The sequence below is a fragment of the Aethalodelphis obliquidens genome, unplaced genomic scaffold (assembly GCF_003676395.1).
Source record: "Aethalodelphis obliquidens isolate GAN/ISIS:26980383/991018 unplaced genomic scaffold, ASM367639v1 scaffold6, whole genome shotgun sequence".
NCBI lineage: Eukaryota > Metazoa > Chordata > Mammalia > Artiodactyla > Delphinidae > Aethalodelphis > Aethalodelphis obliquidens.
In genome coordinates this window covers 9,710,429-9,729,100 of record NW_020837950.1, presented here as the reverse complement: position 1 = coordinate 9,729,100, position 18,672 = coordinate 9,710,429, and the positions used below count along the sequence as shown (strand labels likewise).

At 37.1% G+C, this 18,672-nt stretch overlaps 1 protein-coding gene across 8 annotated transcripts in view; it reads right to left on the bottom strand.

Annotated features, from left to right (window-relative positions):
- Positions 1–18,672, bottom strand: part of ATP8A1 (ATPase phospholipid transporting 8A1) — a 238,991-nt gene that overhangs the window by 2,217 nt on the left and 218,102 nt on the right. For 5 of the 8 annotated variants that reach the window (XM_027103059.1, XM_027103063.1, XM_027103060.1 and 2 more), the window contains 3 exons: positions 16,269–16,357; positions 15,126–15,218; positions 7,684–7,775 (listed from right to left, as the gene is read on the bottom strand). In XM_027103059.1, coding sequence (XP_026958860.1) covers positions 7,684–7,775; positions 15,126–15,218; positions 16,269–16,357 — 274 coding nt within the window. Of the gene's footprint in view, positions 1–1,773; positions 7,042–7,683; positions 7,776–15,125; positions 15,219–16,268; positions 16,358–18,672 lie in introns of those variants that run through there. The other 3 variants (XM_027103061.1, XM_027103068.1, XM_027103062.1) reach the window with 2 other exon arrangements.

Below are 18,672 nucleotides of genomic sequence, written 5' to 3'. Positions count from 1 at the left end.
GGACTGAGTTCTGTGGGAGGGCAGATCCAACGCTGATTGGAGTGCAGGGGACAGAGAAAATGGCCCGACGGTTTGATAGAGTTAGTCCCTGGTAATCCATGGGCTCCTTTGATACCTGGCCAACTTCTCCTTATTAACTGCGACAGAGCACCCTCCCACCCTGCACTCATGGCCTGTGGATTTATTTTATCATCTGCTTTAGAAAAATGTATTTAATAAATTTGCTTTAAAATGGTTATTCACTCCAAACCCAACACATTGTATTTTTAGTTGTCCAAATGCATAGGTGTTCCCTCTTATTTTCCCACCTGTTTCTTTTTCATTGATGTTATTCTTAGCTATTCCTCATGGTGGAGAATTTGCCAGATTGACTTAAATCTATAGGAAATTTTCTCTCTAAAACCAGATAACCAAAAAGTTTCCTGAAAATATATACAATCACAATTAGGAGTATGATACATTTCACTGGGTCCAGATCAGTTTACCTGTGCATAACCTAAAAAGCTTATTTAGGATATGTTCAGGAAAAATAAGGATTTACTTACTTAACTGTTAAGGGAACAAACTGTCCCATATTTTTATGTATAACACTTTCAAAATTGCAATTAAACAGTTATTAATGAAATTATTCGGACAGAGAATTTTTTATTTGAATTGCTGGTTATATAGTTTGTACTTGAAATAAAGACTGAACAGTAAAAAAGATTTCATTTGCCAACAATTTTTATTAGCTTTTTAGTGAAATGATCCAGGTTCGGAAGATCTTTCTTCACTAAAATGAGTGGCTCTGTATTACTGAAATGGAAGGTTTAGGTCTGAGATGCCATAAGCACATAAAAACAAACTTTAAATGGGGATGACGCATTGAATTTATGGGAATGTATTTCAAGTTTGCTGTTTCCTTATGGTGGTATTAGATGACAGTGCTTATTTTAAGGGGGATGGAGTTGAATGTGAAAATATTTGACATAATTCACAGGTAACTTTTCTGAACACTGTTTTGCTGTGGTTTTGCATGGGGGGGGGGACCCACACTCAATCGTTGCCCTTGGAAAGGCGGTGGGAAAGGAAGTCGGGCCCCAGACAGCAAAGCACACACTGCCCCTCGCTCTTATGAAACCAGAGGCTGCTCACATTGCTTGCCCAGCGCTTGCCTGTGAACTAATCCTGTTCTAGCAGTTTTCCAAATTGCATTTCAGTTCCTTTTACCAAACAATGGTTATTTTTGATTAAGCTCTTGTCCACGTTTCCAATGTTTCCTGTATTTTTGTCTCACGTGGCAATTTTAGTATCTTCTGGTTTTACTTCCTTCAAATTTTATTAGCTAAATGCGGCCACTTTCTCATATACTTAAAAAATTTCGGTGGGTTTAGAAAACTGAAGACATTCATGCTATGTGAAAGGAAGGAGCCGTGAATTAGCTGTTGACTTAGAGGCCGATTTAAATCTGTAATGAGGACAATCCTGGGAGGCTTTTCTGACTGAAGAATCAAAATTAAAATAAAATTTTATTTTAAAAATTGTTTTTTTGATACTTAATTATCAACACTACCAGCTCATACAAAACTAGAGCTAATATACCCCACTTTATGTTGGGTTGAATGGGATTACAATGCAGGGATATTCTGTATATCACTGGGGTTGTAAACAAAACGTTAATATTGTTATTAAACAGATACACCTTCTCAGACTATAGTTAGAGCAGATTTGAGGGTTTTATAAAGCAATATAGTTTCTAAAACTAGCAATTAAATCTTGAACAATTTTCTTTATGTAATGGTAAAGTTTATTTCATTTTTAACAACAATCAGAGAACAAAATGTTTAAAATTTGCCGTTTAAAACATGCACATTCACAAAAGGCCAATGACACATAACACTGCATAGAATTGAATATTACTCGACTTTAATAACTATTTATAAAACAGTGCATTGAACATCGAGATAAACACACCTGAGAAAACTACTATAATCACAGATTCAATACTCTCCACTCATGCAGCTTCACAATTTCTACAGCAGTTTCAGCAGGAATGGTTTTTCATGGAGTTGAAAATACTATTTTATCTTTAATGCAAACTGCAATTTTCCATAGTAGCTGCCTTCCAAGGCTGCTTTTTTTAACCTAATAAACTTGAAAATGTGAAAAATGAAGCTTGAAGTAGTAAGACAAACAACAAACAGTATTTACTGCATTTATGGCTTCTAGTCTAGAACCATGAAACATAAAAATATATACTTTTAAATATTCTGCTCACATCTTTGCAAGAGCAGATTTACCTATGGAAAGTTGCTGTTAATTCAAAGTAAGCAAGTATGAAATCTAGCTTTTTTTTTTTCCTACTTAAGGGAGATTTATTTGCTGAGAAGTTTTGTGAGCTTTATTAAGAAAAGTTCTTAGAGGCAAGCTAAACAAAAGTCTCAATTAAATTAGTTCAAATTTGTTTGTAAAATAATTTACTTATTAAAAAAAAGTTGTGTGGAGGACCAATTAATTTGTCCACTGAATATGAAATTCCAGGTAGGCCATAAGAGACTTTTATAAGGCAGAAATAAACATCAAGATTTACAGCAATAGCCATGCACTGGCCTAGGCCACTTTACATATTAATTCATGCAAACCATAAACCTATCAAAAACACAGCTGCTCTCATATAGAAAATAAATCAAGACGAAAAATGGAAAACATTTATTTCCTTTCCTTCAAAATTTAACTTACATTCCATTTTAATAGCTGTTGAAGGCTAATTAAAATGCAGCAAAGTAAAACAGTTTCACAAGTGACTTCAATTATTTTAACGTGAGCAAAATCAGACTATGGTCTCTTTAAGAGGCATTATAGAAATGCTGATCATTAAAAAGCATTTATTAGGCACCGAACTGCATGGTGTTACATTAAATAATTTACAAAAAAGAATTCCATAGGTCTGGTTCATATGATGTGAATAGGGTGGGAATTTTCTCAATGAATTTTGTATATAATTATAGACTTATTTGGTAATATAAGTTTTAGAACCAGGAAACATCAAAGGGCAAACTGCACAAAAATAAACACCAATGATTATTTAGCTTTGTAATAACGATGACATTTTTAGAAATAAAAAATTGTGAATATGCAATCTAGCACTTTCAGAATGGCATTCGTTTCCTGAAAGAATATTTAAATGACAGATTACAAGTGCTGTACCGTGCACAAAATGCAGAACTATCACGTGACTTTCATACTGGATATTTAGAATGCAGAATTGCAAAACTAAAATATAAAATGTTATGACCAGAATAAGTGTTGATTTCTTGAATTCATTTTTTCCCCTGGAAATTAAGAGGAATCGCTGAGTCCATTCAATGACCATACAATTCATGGAAATGGCTAAGACTGAATAGAATACACGTTCACCTGACTTCATTAGAAAAAGCTTTCAATTAACTTTGCCACGTTGCTGAAGCAGGCTCACGTCAGACAGAGTGGCGTGTGGGAGGGTAGGCAGCACATATGTCATTTAAAATTTACTACATTCCTGAGAGACACCATTTTCCTGCTAATAATTTCTACCATATAGCATCTTTCTGGGTGGGAGATACCAATATATTTTTATATGAGTATGTAAAACATTTAGAAAGTTCATGCTCAATATCACTGTGTACTAGTTAACACTAAAGAAGCAACCTCTAGCTTTTCAGGGGGAAATGAATGAGGATTTTCTGCAGTAAGTAGTATTTTCCGAATTGTAAACACTGTAAAGCAACGGTGTTAGCATTTGCCGGAGTTCCAACAAGGGACTTTTCAATCGAAGAGTGTCCCTTATTTCAGAAAATACATGTTAAAAGTCACCTTAACTGTTTATTTTAATCCTGGTAAAACTCTGTTACTTCCCCCACCCAAGGTTAAAGAATCAGAGGGCTTTTCTCTAATTCACACTACAAAGTCACTGCAATTGCAATGTTATCTTTTAAGTTGTACCAAGGTGGTCACTCCGTGCTGCCTCCTCCCAACTCCCACCCAAGAAGCTAAGAGACTGACTTAATGTTGATAATTCAAAAATAGATCCATGGGACCAAAAGGCATAAATTAGTCATGTTTCAGATCACGATCTTCCACATGATTAACCATGAGTCTTGCACTCATGTTGAAGGGCTCCACAGAAACGACCCATGTTTCAGGATAAAAATAAAGCGTTTCGTTTAAGTCATAAAATTCAGTTCTATGACACTCATCACATTTTGATATTAAAGTTTTGGGGAAGGATGTCACCTATGAGGTGAGGGGAAATGGAAGCAGCCCTTTTCTGGAACTGCTATGAAGTGTTCCTCCAGGGGGATGTACCTCATTCTGCTTCTTTTTAAAAAATCCTTATTCGTTGTACTTGATTTTTGTTTTTCATTTTTTGTGGTTTGACCTCAACTCTCATCATGGAGGCCCAGAAAAGCTGCTCTGAATAGTCATTCAGTAGACAAAGACTGTGAAATCTGAATTTTGAACATGATCTTAGACCCTTATGCCTGTGGTCTTGTTAGATGTTTAAATTTATGATTTTCTTAATCTGATCCCCAAATGGGAAGGGTCTGGGGAGTGAAGTATGTCAACTCCTTGTCCCCTTTAAGTTCAAATTATGTATGTTATAACCTCTCTTTTGTGTAGAAAATGTGGGAGGCATACAGGTAACTAAATAGCTAAAAATACAGAGAAGGAAATAATATATAGCTGAATTTTAAATCTAGATTGAGAAAAAGGACGAAAAAGATGGGAATTATTAAACTCAAGGAGTGATTTGAAAATCTCCTGTCTTCTCACTTGTAGTCGACTTATTTTTTTTTAAGAGGAAGTTGTACCAATTTTGCTGGTAAGTCCACTTAAAGGCAAACAGGCTTTTGAATACAAGGCAAAAAGTTTGCTTCAATCTCTGAGGTGTATCTGAAAGCTAGAATTCTTTTTATTTCCACATGAAAGCATTATGTTAAAAATAGTGTAGAAAACTGGTTGTGGTTTTTAAACAGCCCCTTCACCATTGATTGTTGGTGGCAAAATAGGCCTTTTCAGATGTCTTGGAAATGCTGAAAATAATTAAGCTGAACACACATTTTAAAGCATATTAAAAAAAATCTACTTTTCTTTGTAAAGTTATAGGCTTGAGTACAATAGATGTGTTTAAAATGGGTAAAAGGTACTACTTATTTGTCCCAATTAGCAGTGTGTGACTAATTTTGGGAGCTGCTTGACTAGTGAACTGTGAAGTCATTCTCAGTCTTATGTACGGGGCAGTCACCATAACACTGGGCGTGCCATTGAGGACAGCAGGCATCTCGAGTGGGCAGTAATAGGGAAAACCAAAACACAGGACACAAGCTGAGTCTACGGACATTACAAAGGCCCATGCATTTATCCAACATGGTATTCCAAACACCTGGACAGAAGCATTGGGAATCTCACATAAATATGTAAGCGCATTTTTCTTAAAAGAGAAAACTCGAAGACAAAATGACATCAGTCTACAGCAGAAGCCAGGTTGTTAGAAAAATCTAAATGACAATGAAACCTCATTAGAAAGGATGGAGACAGAAATACAGTTTTAAAAATCAGTATCATAAAGACAGTCACATACCACGTGTGCACTGCAACTTGAACAAATAGACAAGATGAACGAGAAAGAAGCATTTGTAAGGCTAAAGGTGCAACATCACAGATTTTAGTAGCAAATGCCTTGAAATACTCGTTTTTGCAAATCACTCTTAGATTTGTAAAGTCAGGCATGCAGATCTTACAGCAGAACTAGAGGTAAACCTTCTCTTAAATTTCTGGGCAAATGACCACTGAATGACAAAGACATTTATTAAACTTCTTTGGCAAACATTTATAGTGACAATTTTTGACACAAACACATTATTATTAATGTCTTGTTTAGAAATTTTGCTCAGTGAGTCGCTTCCTTAAGAAGGCTGGTTTTTCTCAGCATATTCTGAAATCTAAAATGGATATCAAGGAGTCCCTTTAACTTACTACCATTTTAGAGATTTGTAAAGGTCGGTCGCTTTGTGGTATATCCAAGACACTGATAGTGGCAGCCCCAGAGTAACAGCATAAGAATGCTGACCTATTCTCAGTTTAAGAAAACACTCTGGCAAGATACAAGGTCATTCTCCATTTCTGTTTACAAAGACTTAGTAAATACTTTAGAAAATCTGAAAGAGATGGTGTTACAGTGTAGTTGCACAGTGCTTATGTCTATAATATACATGAATCTGAATGTCAGTCAATGAGATGAGTTCAGATCCATTTCCCCTCCTTGGACCAGGCTGGAATTGGTCAGCAGATTCTGGTGAAGACCTGGGAGCTCCCCTTCGAGATGCGTCAGAGCTGGCCTCTCATCCCTCCCCCCGTCACCACTCATCGGGTCTCTGCTTTGTGGTATCATACGCTCTAATCACTTCAGACTGTGAGACGATTCCATTTTCATCTTGAGAGAAAGCATACCCGTCTGTAAGTTAAAGGTAAAATAGAAATGGTCATCTTGAAGTCGTTGGAAATCTCTGTTATTCTGAGTGTTGAGCGCTCATTTCCTAACTTGGGGAACTAATGCATCCCTCCCACCTTTAAAAGCATGAAGACACTAGTTTTTAATGTCTGTAAAAGGTATAGACTCAACTGCAAAATGAAGAGTGAGATGATGGTAGCTTAGATTCTAGGAGCTGTGTTCCCTAGACGAACAGATGCTCTCGGCCCCCCTCAATTCTCCCTTCAGCATCTCAAGTCCAGCCCCTCTGATGTCTGTTTCCTGACTAGCAGAGGGGTGGGGAGTACAGTCAAGTGGGTGCGTGTATTCCATATAGATCAGGCGGATGAGAGGGAAGGAAGAATAAAAGCAAGGGAGAGGAGGAGATAAACACACACAACTTCGAATAGTGGAAGCATGCTCTCCTTCCCTCAGAAGACATTATTCTGGGCTCTCAGCATCTACAAATAAACTCACTCATGCCCCAGCCTGGTCCAAGGGGGCTTGGGGATAAGAAATGACCTCCAGGGGAATCACATCTTTAGAAAAGGCCTCTTGAAGTATAAAGAGCAAAAGCATTAAACATTAGTATATATAAATGAAAATAAATTACATGTGGAAATAACATGAAACAAATGATATATTACTAACACACATACATTTACCACAGGGCTTTATATATTATATTCTTTTTTAGATCCTTGAAATGTTAAGAGGGTGTGATACCTAATAATTTCTTACAACTCTAAATATTCATAAATATTTTTGAAGGGGAAAATACATGTTTCAATTGTGCGATGTTTCACATACATGTCATTGTGTATGAAAGCTGAAAAGGCTCTTGCAAAGTTATTCAAGTAGGAAAGATAACAATACAGAGTGAGCTTTTAAGAGTTAAGATTTATTTCACTGGTTCTTTTTAAGACTTAAGGAAACAAGGGGCATGCCGGAATATTTTTCTTGAAGTGAAAGCAGCAAGATTTTCAAATGCTCTATCTCTTTTGCTGAAAGTGAGATGGCTGTGGTCAAAGGATTCTTTAAACATTTGTTATTTACATAACATGTTGCAAATGTGCAAAACTTGTTTTAGGTGTTAACTGTAAATGGTTAAATATCTCTAAAGTTAAAATACTGCTCTCAGATCCTATGAGGTAATGGCAGAGGATGTGTTTAAAAAATAGAACTCAAATACTTACGGAGCAGGTTTTGTTGCAATGATTCTGATGGGTACAAGTTCACGTGGTTCTTCTTAAAGACATTCTTGAGCAGTTGCGCCCTCTCCGTGAGGCTGCAGAACAGGTGCAAACGTGTGAAATGAATTATCAACTCGGTGGAGAACCCAGAGAGCCCACAGGACCACCAGAGACAGTCAGACTGACACAAAAGATTGCTTGAGAAATCCGGAGTCTAGTGATTATTTCAACCCCATTTTCTCAGACAGCAAATGAGGTTTCAAGTACTGGATACTTTTGAGGCCATTTTTTCCCCTGCTGACAGCTAAGGAGAGTTTTGTCCCCAGTAGTCCAGTCAAAAGATTTCCCCACCCCCAGTTATATTTAAGTCAAATACAGACACAGAACCTGCACAATATAATTAATAAAAAATACAAACTCTACCAGTTGTGTTAGTGGCTTCTAAAATCTTGGAATTTAGACTTACTACATATAGCAAGCGTGGCATTTTAGAATTAAAAAAATCAACCATTACTATACCTTTTTCCTACTTTGCACATATTCTGGTGTAAAATAATTTTTTTTAGTTATACAGAGAAATCTGAAAAATTATGCAAAGAAGAAATTTCACAGACTTTTTAATTAGAAAAATTCCATTACCACTCTAATATGGTATGAAATGTGTTCCTTAATTTCATTTTAAAATAAAAAAGCTGTTTTCAGAAAATAATTTACTAGGTAAAGTGACAAGAAAAAACACATTTTTCAATAAACGTTTAGAAGAATCTTCTCTGCAGAAACAAACCCATGTAATTATGTAACTTCTAAAAGCAGAATGTAAGAAATAATGCATCTGTTTTTCTCCCTTGCACACAGAACAGTGTTTCACCCAGTAGGGAGTCAAATACTTGTCGGATAGATGAATTTGAGTAATAATTCCAAAGTGCACTTTTAAACATCATCAATCCTCCCAATCATGCCGTTTCTCCATTGGCTGATTTATAAAACTTTGCTTTGATATCAAACACATAACAAGCATGAAGAGCTAATAAATAATCCACATGTGTTGCAGCAAATGTTTATGCAATTTTGTTTTAATCACTGGAATTGACGCAGTGGACAAACTTCCATCTTTTAGCTTCCCCACTTTAAAGCTTTAGTTAAACTGCTGTAAGTTATGTTAGTTCTGTATTTTGCCAATTTTTTTAGACCCCGAAAGGGAACAATGTTTATCATATGCAAAAAAAAGGATCATCTGCAAAATGAACTCATTGTAATTACACAAACATTTAGGCTTTTGCTGAAATAAAATATTTAGAAATGTTGACATTTGTAGTAGTCTTACACACATTTTTAAAAGTCTAGGGGTGTTAACTGCTATTTATTAGACATATTTTACTGTCACTGGGAATTAAGGCAAGAAAGCTAATTAATCTTAAAACTCCAGTGGTTTTGCAAAAATTTGTAAAACTTGTTTTTGCTAGTGAAATAAACAGATATGGGGAATGAGAAGGAGCCATTTTTACAGAGTGACTTTTCTTACTCTGCTCTTAAAATGATCTACCGTTACAGACCCGGGGACTCACAGGGACACTAAAATATGTAACCGCTTGGAGGAAGTCGGCAGCTTTAGCAGCAGGTGGTCTGATGTTGTTAGCAGAGCATCGTGGATGGGGTGCTTGGCAAGTCTCTGGTGTTTAAAACTGAAATGACTACAGAAGACTAGAGGACGGCAATGTATCATGATAGAGCTTCTTCTTCCCAAAATACGTTTTCCAGGTTTCGGGCTGGCCTTCCTGAATGCATGATACTTTAATACTACAACATGATACTTTAATATTACAATTATGGAAGCGATAAGAAGGCAGATGTGAGAATTGCCCCTTTCATATTATGGCAACCTAAATATATGAGATAATGTAATTTTGTTTTGTAACGGTTCGTATAAGGCTAGTTTATCACTCAGCAAGCTAATGTCTAGTGTTAAAAAAAAAAGCAGAAAAGTCTCTTTCTGGGGAAAGAAGCACACTACTGTGGAAAGAGCCTGGGCTTTGCAGTCTTACTTTGGTTTAATTCTGAGTCTGTTACTTATTAGCTGGGTCACCTTAGGCAACCTTTCTTGGACATCTCATGGAGAACAGGACAATTCCTAACCTCAGGCTGACAGGAGGATTCAGGGAGTTGTATAGCTTCAACCACAGTTACTGGTACTCAGGAACCACTCAACACTTAGAAGCACTAGTTCTTCCCACCCTTACCATCCCCCAGATCCCACGGAATTTATTATTTAAAAAACCCCAACTAGAACAGAGATCATCACGAAACAAAAGATACTCTGTGAGGCTCATTTCTGATGCCTTGGTTTATATTCAGCATTACCTCAACAAGAAGTCTATTGCTGAACATGAGTTTTAACTTATAATGCCCCTCACTCCACTTCCTTAGGAAAACTACTAGGTTTTTTTCGTGTGTGTTTTGCTTTTTGCCTTGGCTACGCTGGACCTCTTGATAGAACAAAAACTCCCTCCTCAGAATATAAATGCCGTTCATGGGAGGGTGCGTAACAAATAATAACTGATGATGATTTGTATCTCTCTAGTCCTATCCCACTTTTGGAGAACTACTCATCATTTCAAAGTTATGCAGTTTCTGTACCATCAATGTTTATGGGTACTGATATCACTATCAAGCCACATTATACAATATACTGGTAACATGTTAACATTAATAGACATGTTAAAAGTTTAGTTTTTGTTGAACAGTTTAACACAGTGTGAGGAGAAAAAAAGACTCTAGGATGCCTTCTAACTAAAACCACATCTTATTCACAACTCTCGTTCAGTAGTTTTACTCAGTTTGTAGGGTCTTTCATGTACATACCAAGCTATGTAAATTTTCGATTTATTTAATGCAATCACACAATTACCACTTACGTTATTTCCAAGCCTGTTAAAACGCTGCAACTTAGATATTTGGTGAGGTGAGGTGGAAATATACCACGTTTTAAAATAAAATTTCATTTAGAAATACTAAAAAAAAAAAAATGTAAAAACTCATTTACTGTCCTGGAACATGTTGTCTTAAGGTATTTTCAGTTACCTTTGAAGAGTGGTCAATTTGCATTTGTTGTTTTATTGGGTTGCCAGGCTGTTTTCATTCATTCATGAAATGTTTTAGTGCATAGCATACGACAGCTGTCCTGTAGTAGGCAGTGGTGGTGGGGAGATGAACGATGAATATAAGAAGCCTAAGTAATCTCTGCTCTGGAGGAGGTATTTCATCGTTCTGTCACGTTTCTTTACAAATGTTGGATGGAACCCTTATCACAGGGATGAGAGTAGGCTGGGGGAAAACATTTGATATGTTCTCCTATCCTAATCACCTCCCCCGCCACCCCGCGCCTCCGCCCCAGCCTCAAAGAAATTTATGTAATCCTGATATAAAACCCAGGTGAAAACTGAAAAATATAGTTTCTTTTCTATTAGTTCTGGGGCAATGTTAAAATTGCTTTTCATTAAGGTAAACAATACAGAAAAAAGCTGGGAGAGAACACCATCACCACCCCCATGACCAAATGATCTGACTGACATCCATACTTCCCTACTGTCTTTTTTTAAAGCTAAGGCTGTGGGCCACACAGTGGTGATAGACAAATTAATAAGGACTGACCTGAAGATCCTGGGCTAAAATTCTATTTAGTAACGGCTGATGATGATATGCTGGCTAATGTCTACAGTTAGATACAAAAAATTATGAGACTCATTATTCATACTGCCTTACCATAAGATGCATTGCTTCACACACACGTGAAAGGTATCCAGTAATAACTGCCCTGTCTCTAATGAGCCCATTGTCCACAACCCCTTACTTTAAATCTTTGGGATTCTGAATTCACATTTTGTTTTGTTTTGTTTTAGAAAAAGTAATATGTTACACACAATGTGTAGATGTAATACTCCCAAGTGGCATCTTAGAGGCCCATATTCCAAAAATTAATATTCCTGCTATAAAATACAGGAATATTACATTGTAGAAAAATAAACACGATCAATGTCCTTATATTTATAGTACAAATTGTTTTGGTTTTTCCAGCAAATTTTGCTAGAAACCTATGGAAAAAATTGAATTTCAAAGCTTTTTGGACTTTGGGAATGAAGATGCTTCAGCTCCCTAGCGTTGGAGCATGTCCACGTAAAGTAAAAGCAAAGAACAGGATTTCACAGCTTAAAGTCATTTTCTTAACACACAAAAATAAGCCATGGCTACACAGTATTAGGAATAAGGTTTGGCTTTATTCTCCCAATTTTTTAGACTTAAACTGATTTCTACCATAACCCATGGCTCAAAAGCAATATACTTAAACGATGAAACATACCTTTTCCTCAAAATTTCGATGTAAAATTAAAATATATCTAATTTGCTGGAAATTATGATAAGTGGCATACTATTTCTATAAAAAGGACTAATTCTTTTAACCAAGGTGTTCCAATTTTTGAAAATGAGTAGAGATGAGAAATAAATTCTTATAAATACTAATCTGGATACGGTGCTTACAAGTAAGTTATAGTTTCTCTGACACTCTTTCATTTTACATCTAGGTCGACTTCATAGTAGTGCTTAGTGAAGATTAAAAAAATTGGGATGATCAACCCGCAAGAACTTTCTTAAGAATTGCATCATTCTATGACAAAAAAAGTAAACAATCATTAACGCTAGGCGTTACTAGTTTGGGAAGTGTAACCTATATACTTTTATGTTCTTGTTATCACATTTTAATTTAATTACCCACAGGTCAACCCCACTACTCAACTATCCTTTCACCCACCCTTTCATTCGTTCGTTCATTCATTCCTTAGTTAACTCTCTTGGCCATACATTCATCCACTCAACAAATATTGACTGAGTGTTACTATGTTCCTGGCTCTGTGGCCGGTTCTGGGTTGCAGTTAAGACCAGGACAGAGGCCTCTCCTACAAGGAGCTCCATCTAGTAGGGGAGACGAACAAGCATAGGGCGAACAAATACACTATATCATAATGCAATAAACGTAAAAACAGAAGAACAAACAAGATACAGAGATAGCAGAATAAGAATTGATTTTATCTGTGAAAAGCTGAGGGAATTGCATTTGGACTGGGTTTTGAAAGCTAGGAATTGGATTACCCAGTCTGTAAGGGGTATCAGCTCTAGACAAGGAACAGCATGTGTGGAGACCGGGAGGCGTAAAATAATGTGGTGTTTTGGCACTCAGGGAAGCCTGGTATCACTAGAATACACAGAAATCACTATTTCTTCCTCTTTGAAAAATGCAGATGAAATTAGCTAGTTTTTTGAAATTTGACATGAGTCTTATTCTCCAAGGTTTCTGAAAGAGTTCTATCAATAAAATCTATCTGACAATTTCTAAACTGCCTTAGAATGTAGTTTGGTGTTAAGACTTTTCCAACCAGTTGCTACTTTTCCCCTTTCACAGATCTTTTTCTCCCCCTTCCTCTAGCTACCGTTTAGCAGGGAGACACCATGCCGCACTGACCATCGCCATCCTTCTCTTCACCGATTGGCAGCAAAGGCAACACAGCGTCCCTACTGTACTAGGGGTTTTTGTCTGGGGTATTCAGCTAACATCTAACTTAGTCCTGAGTCCTTAAGAAAAGCTGAACAGCTGTTTTAGGCAAATGAGCTGAGCAGCAGCAGGAAATTTATCAGATGCATTTTCTTGGAGAAGCTGGTTGTCAGTTACGGCGGAATTCACTTCTTTCCTTCTAGGTTCTCTGACTTATTTAATGTAAGGGACTACACACATCACAGACTCAGGTCTTTAGGACCCAGAGGTCAGAGGTCATCACATGGAACCCTCAGCCTGACTTATGAATTGTTGAAGTCACCGATATACTACAAACGATGGAAAACCAGTATCACATGGAGGGGCTTAACGTAGGTTTTATTAACATACAAATAGGAGAAATTTACTAAGGGTAGTAACAATGCTATCAGTAGACTTTCCCTAATAATTGTGAATAAATATTTTGGTTCACAATTTTGTGAGCTAGAACTCTCACCACATCCTTTTTACAGCTAGAGTGAAAGAGGGAAAAAACATTTACTGAGGAACTAGTTATGAAAGGCAATAGAATAGATGTTGACTTGGAGGTGAAGGGAAGAGATGAGGAGAAGGTGGAGGGAGGAGTAGCTACACCTGTAACCGCAAAGGTAGCAGCCCATCAGGTACACAGGGACACCGACTCGGAGAGGCTACGAACTGTCCTGTTAGCGGCAGGCTAGTTTTGCTGCCATCCTACGTTCTTGAAAAGCAGCAGCAGGAGGCAGAATAGTGCATGGTTAGCAACAGGGTTTCTAGAATCAACTGACATGGGCTCAAGGCCCAGAATGGTCATTTCTGACCTTGAGAACCTGGTCTGTCTAAGCCCCGGTTTCCTCATCTGGAAAAACTGGGGATGATGGATTTGTACAGGGTCGTTGCAGGAGTGTAATGCAATAGTACCTGTGAAGTGAGGAGTGCAGCACCCAGCACGTGGTGCACGCCCCACAGATGCCAGTGCTGTTATTTTTAAGAGAGGCACAGACTGGCGTGTGACGTGCTCCTTCGGCCTAATGAGAGCACGAGAGGGCTGGAAGCCAAGGTCTCAGCCTGAGTTCCCAGTCTGACACTCCACTGTGTCAAACTGACTAACAACAGTGAACCACGATGAAGGTGACACAGACCAGGGCAAAACGTTTCCTATGGTTGAGACAAAACTTTAGCTCACTTTAGTGTGATGAAAGACAGAAAGGATAAATTCCTCGTATTTTCTTCATAATTGTGGTATATCACAGAGTGCTTTCATATAAGTTTAAATTCTTTTCTATAATGTTTTGTGAAATTTAGTCAATTCAGTTAGCTTTCTAACCTTGCTTTTTTGCGGGGCGGGGGGTGGTAAGGAGGACTTGGAAGACATAACTGACTTCATATATGACAGACATATGCCCAGGTCAGTTCCTAACAATGTACTGAACCACAAAGGTAACTGTGGGAGAGCTGACTTTATGTCAAGCTCTGATTTTGACTATATTCTACTGTGTTATTTTTTTTCTTTTTCAGTTTAATAATAAACACTATTTGTACCTACCATTTATTGAGTGCTCATTAAGCACCAGATGGCAAGCCACCTGCTTTATCCACAGTATTTTATCCAATTCTCACAACTGGCCATGAGGGAGGTATTATCACTCCCATTGTATAGATGAGAAAATTGAGGCTCAGCAGCGCTAAGCAACTTGGCTAAGGTCACCTGCAGCTTAGCGAAGAAAGATGTGATCTGAATCTGCATCTCTCTGACTGCAAAATTTGTCAGTGACACTGCTAGCTCCATGTTAACAGATAAACACGTTTAACTGCTTATTTCCAACCACTAGCAAAAGACATTTAAAGTTCACTTGGAAAAGAACATATTCAGGGCATATTTTACCTTTTCCCAAGCACAACTGCTCCTGGGTCTTGAGATTTTGCCTCCAGCTCCTGAACTTCATCCACTAATGTTTTAAAAGCAGTCCTCTTGATACTGCAAAAAAAAAAAGGGGAGAAGTATTCGTGTAAAGATTTAAGACTTCGTGAAACTAGTTTTGATCATGCTGCTGCTAAGTACAACAGTAACCAGTGTACAAGCAATTTTTCCATAGAATCTAAAAAACTACAGTAGGGACTTCCCTGGTGGCGCAGTGGTTAAGGATCTGCCTGCCAATGCAGGGGACATGGGTTCGAGCCCTGGTCTGGGAAGATCCCACTTGCCGCGGAGCAACTAAGCCCGTGTGCCACAACTGAGCCTGCACACTAGAGCCCGTGAGCCACAACTACTGAGCCCGTGTGCCACAACTACTGAAGCCCGCGAACCTAAAGGCTGTGCTCCACAATAAGAGAAGCCAATGCAATGAGAAGCCTGCGCACTGCAACGAAGAGTAGCCCCCGCTCGCTGCAACTAGAGAAAGCCCGCGCGCAGCAACAAAGACCCAACACAGCCAAAAATAAATAAATAAATTTATTAAAAAAAAAAAAGACTACAGTAATTCTGGGCATTAATATAATTATAGAAACAATAGTCATAAAATAAATGGTTTACGTTTACAATATTAAAACTCTCAGTTATTAAATAAGCATCACATTAACTAACATTAATGATATCTTTTTTGTGGGAAGAGAGGATACTTTAAAACTTATAATCCTTGAGAAAGATTAGTAAAGTTGTAGTTTCTTCTATTCTGTTTTATACATGTTTAGAATCAGGCAAGCAAAAATTCCCTTTCAAAACTACTGTTCACTAAAAATTTATATATATATGTATTTGGAGGTAAAAGAATTTTTTCTTCTACCTTGAATGGGTTTTTCAGGCTGATTAACAAAAATGTTAATTGAAGCTACCTGCTTTACTTCTGTTTGCTCTTTTAAACTAACTTAGTTTTCTAATTCTTCAATCACTCCTTTCTTCTTTATGTAGAATTAATATTACTAATTCCTATTCTGTAAGCTCTACACTAGAGTTAATGTTACAACTAGAGAAATCTGAGGATTAAGATGCATCTGTGTTGTTAATGACATAACTGAGCATTATACTTACACTTTGTACATCACGTCAAGAAGCAAAGAGGCCACAGGGATAAATAACAGGCCTGTCCAAAAGACTCCGGAACTGAACAACATGGCTGCCTGAGTAAAAAGCATCAGAAACAGTATTACTTTAAAAACCAAGAAACACATCATTCATGTTTAGTTTTCATATGATTTCAAGTAAAATAATTTTAAGAATCTCATTCTGCAAGAGAGTACACAATAACTCTGAATTCACACTTGTGAAATATTTGGAATTAAAAGCCAAACATATTAAAACATGCATTTTCTACATTTCTTTTTTTCCTTCAAGTAGCCAATACAACAAAGTTTTATCATGTGCCAAATCTTTTCATAGTTTTATGTGAAATTTTTATTACTGTGATCAAAATAATGGAGTAATAAACTTGAACTTCTTTTATAACTTAGAATATAAAAATTTATCTTTTTGAGCGAACTTCAAACATACACTGGATTAAATTCTCTTATAATACAACATGGAAAATCAATCCTAATTAAAAGCTACATTTACTATTTCTGGCACATAAAAATTTGCTTTTCTAAAATATTGCATGATACTAAAAGATCATCCAGATAGATCATGAATACAGTATAAACAAATTAATTAAGGAATCTATGAAAAATAACAATTTGATATTAGATAGGAATAATATTAATTTTTGTTCAAAGATTTACGTAACTTGTTTCGGTGTATCCTGTTATTGCTAAAGTCAAGCCAAATGTTTAGTATGTAAAACCCAAATAAAAATGTATTAAAATAACTTTAAGCATTCCTTTGTATTAAATCCCAAATTGCTATATCAGAGCCTTTGGGGTTGCAAAGAAAATGATTCTATAATAAAAATCAACAAATTCTATTAGTTATTTGCGATTATAATTAAAAAATCCCTTTATAATGTAATTAGATTACTAGAGCTTAAAAGGGATAGTGTCATATAATAAAACCAAAAGGGATATTTTGCTTCACTTCGAGTCTATTTGTTTATCAAGAATAAATTTGCAGTACCTATTTAAATCCATAGCCGTATTGTTATAACTCCATTCTGAAGTAGCCAACCAACGCACACACATTTACATCCCATTAAAACTCACGCAAGAAATTTTTTTTTTTAACCAGGTCCGGAATTAAAAATGATTTAGAGTTTAATTCGTATAGGCAGGTTCACAATTACACATAAACAGTCCTAATCAATCGATCCTTATCAAATACAAAGATTACTAATTTTAAATTGTGTTTCAGATTACCTATTCATTTTGACTCTCAACTGGAGACCAGGAGCTGCTGTTTAAAATTTTGTCTACATGAACACGAGCTTATTGATACGGACTCTTGGTACAAGGATACTCAGGTTTCCCTCTATCTAGGCTGACACAGCTCTGAACACAACGTTAAAATAAGAACATGCTATTACCCAAAATTTCAGAAAGTAAATGTTGCCACGTGGATTCAATGGAATAGCACCCACATTGTAGATACCACCAAGACGAAAGATATTCACATAAAAGTCATTTTATTTTATAAGCAAAACATGATCTTCGACATGCTTGCTGACATCCTCAATAGTGAAAACCAACAATAACTGTGTAATAGGAAATGTCCATCAAGTCAGTGGGTTTTGTTTAGTTGGAAGGAAGCTTTTGAGTTAGGTAATGACTGCAAAACGGCACATTTCTTTTTCCTTCTACGGGAAAAAGGTAAGATGAGATTCTAAGTCATGTAACTGAAAATACCTCTTTTACTTGGCTTAATTTTATAATCTCTTTTAATTTGGGGGCAAGAGAAGAAAGATTTATTCTCGCCTTTGCCACCCTGTATTAAATGTCCACTGGTGGTGAAGGAGGCCGCTAATTCTGACCATTGTAATGTTAACTATGACGGGGAGACTGGCGCCCACTATTCAGTCCCCCAGCCTTTGGCTTTGCAAATGAACGCCATGAATTGAAGGGAAAGAAGTTTTTCTGCGTCATATATGAAAGCCTGTCAGATTTTTTTTTCTTTTGCAGAGTTAATCCAAACCTAAAAGATTTAAAGCCGACATTCGCATTAAAGACAGAGAGCCTCTTTGTATTTTTTGGATGAAGGGGGGGGGGGGATAAAATCCCACAGAGGTATTTCCTTCCTTTCTGTACAAGAAAGCTCCCCCTCACTCTGTAGAGACCATTTTTGTCTCTAACTTTTCACATCTCTCCACTCGCAGGCAGGTCGGCTGGGAAAAGACGCCCGATCCCGCAGACAATGGGGGTGGGGGGTCAGGAGCCGCCTGTTCGGGGCCGGGCTCGCGCTCCCTCCGCCAGCGGCTGGCAAGTCGCTCCTAACGTGGGAGATTGGGGGGCCACGCCAAGCAGCCCCGACGCCCCTCCTCGAGGCCCTTTGAAACCAAATGGAATCTGCC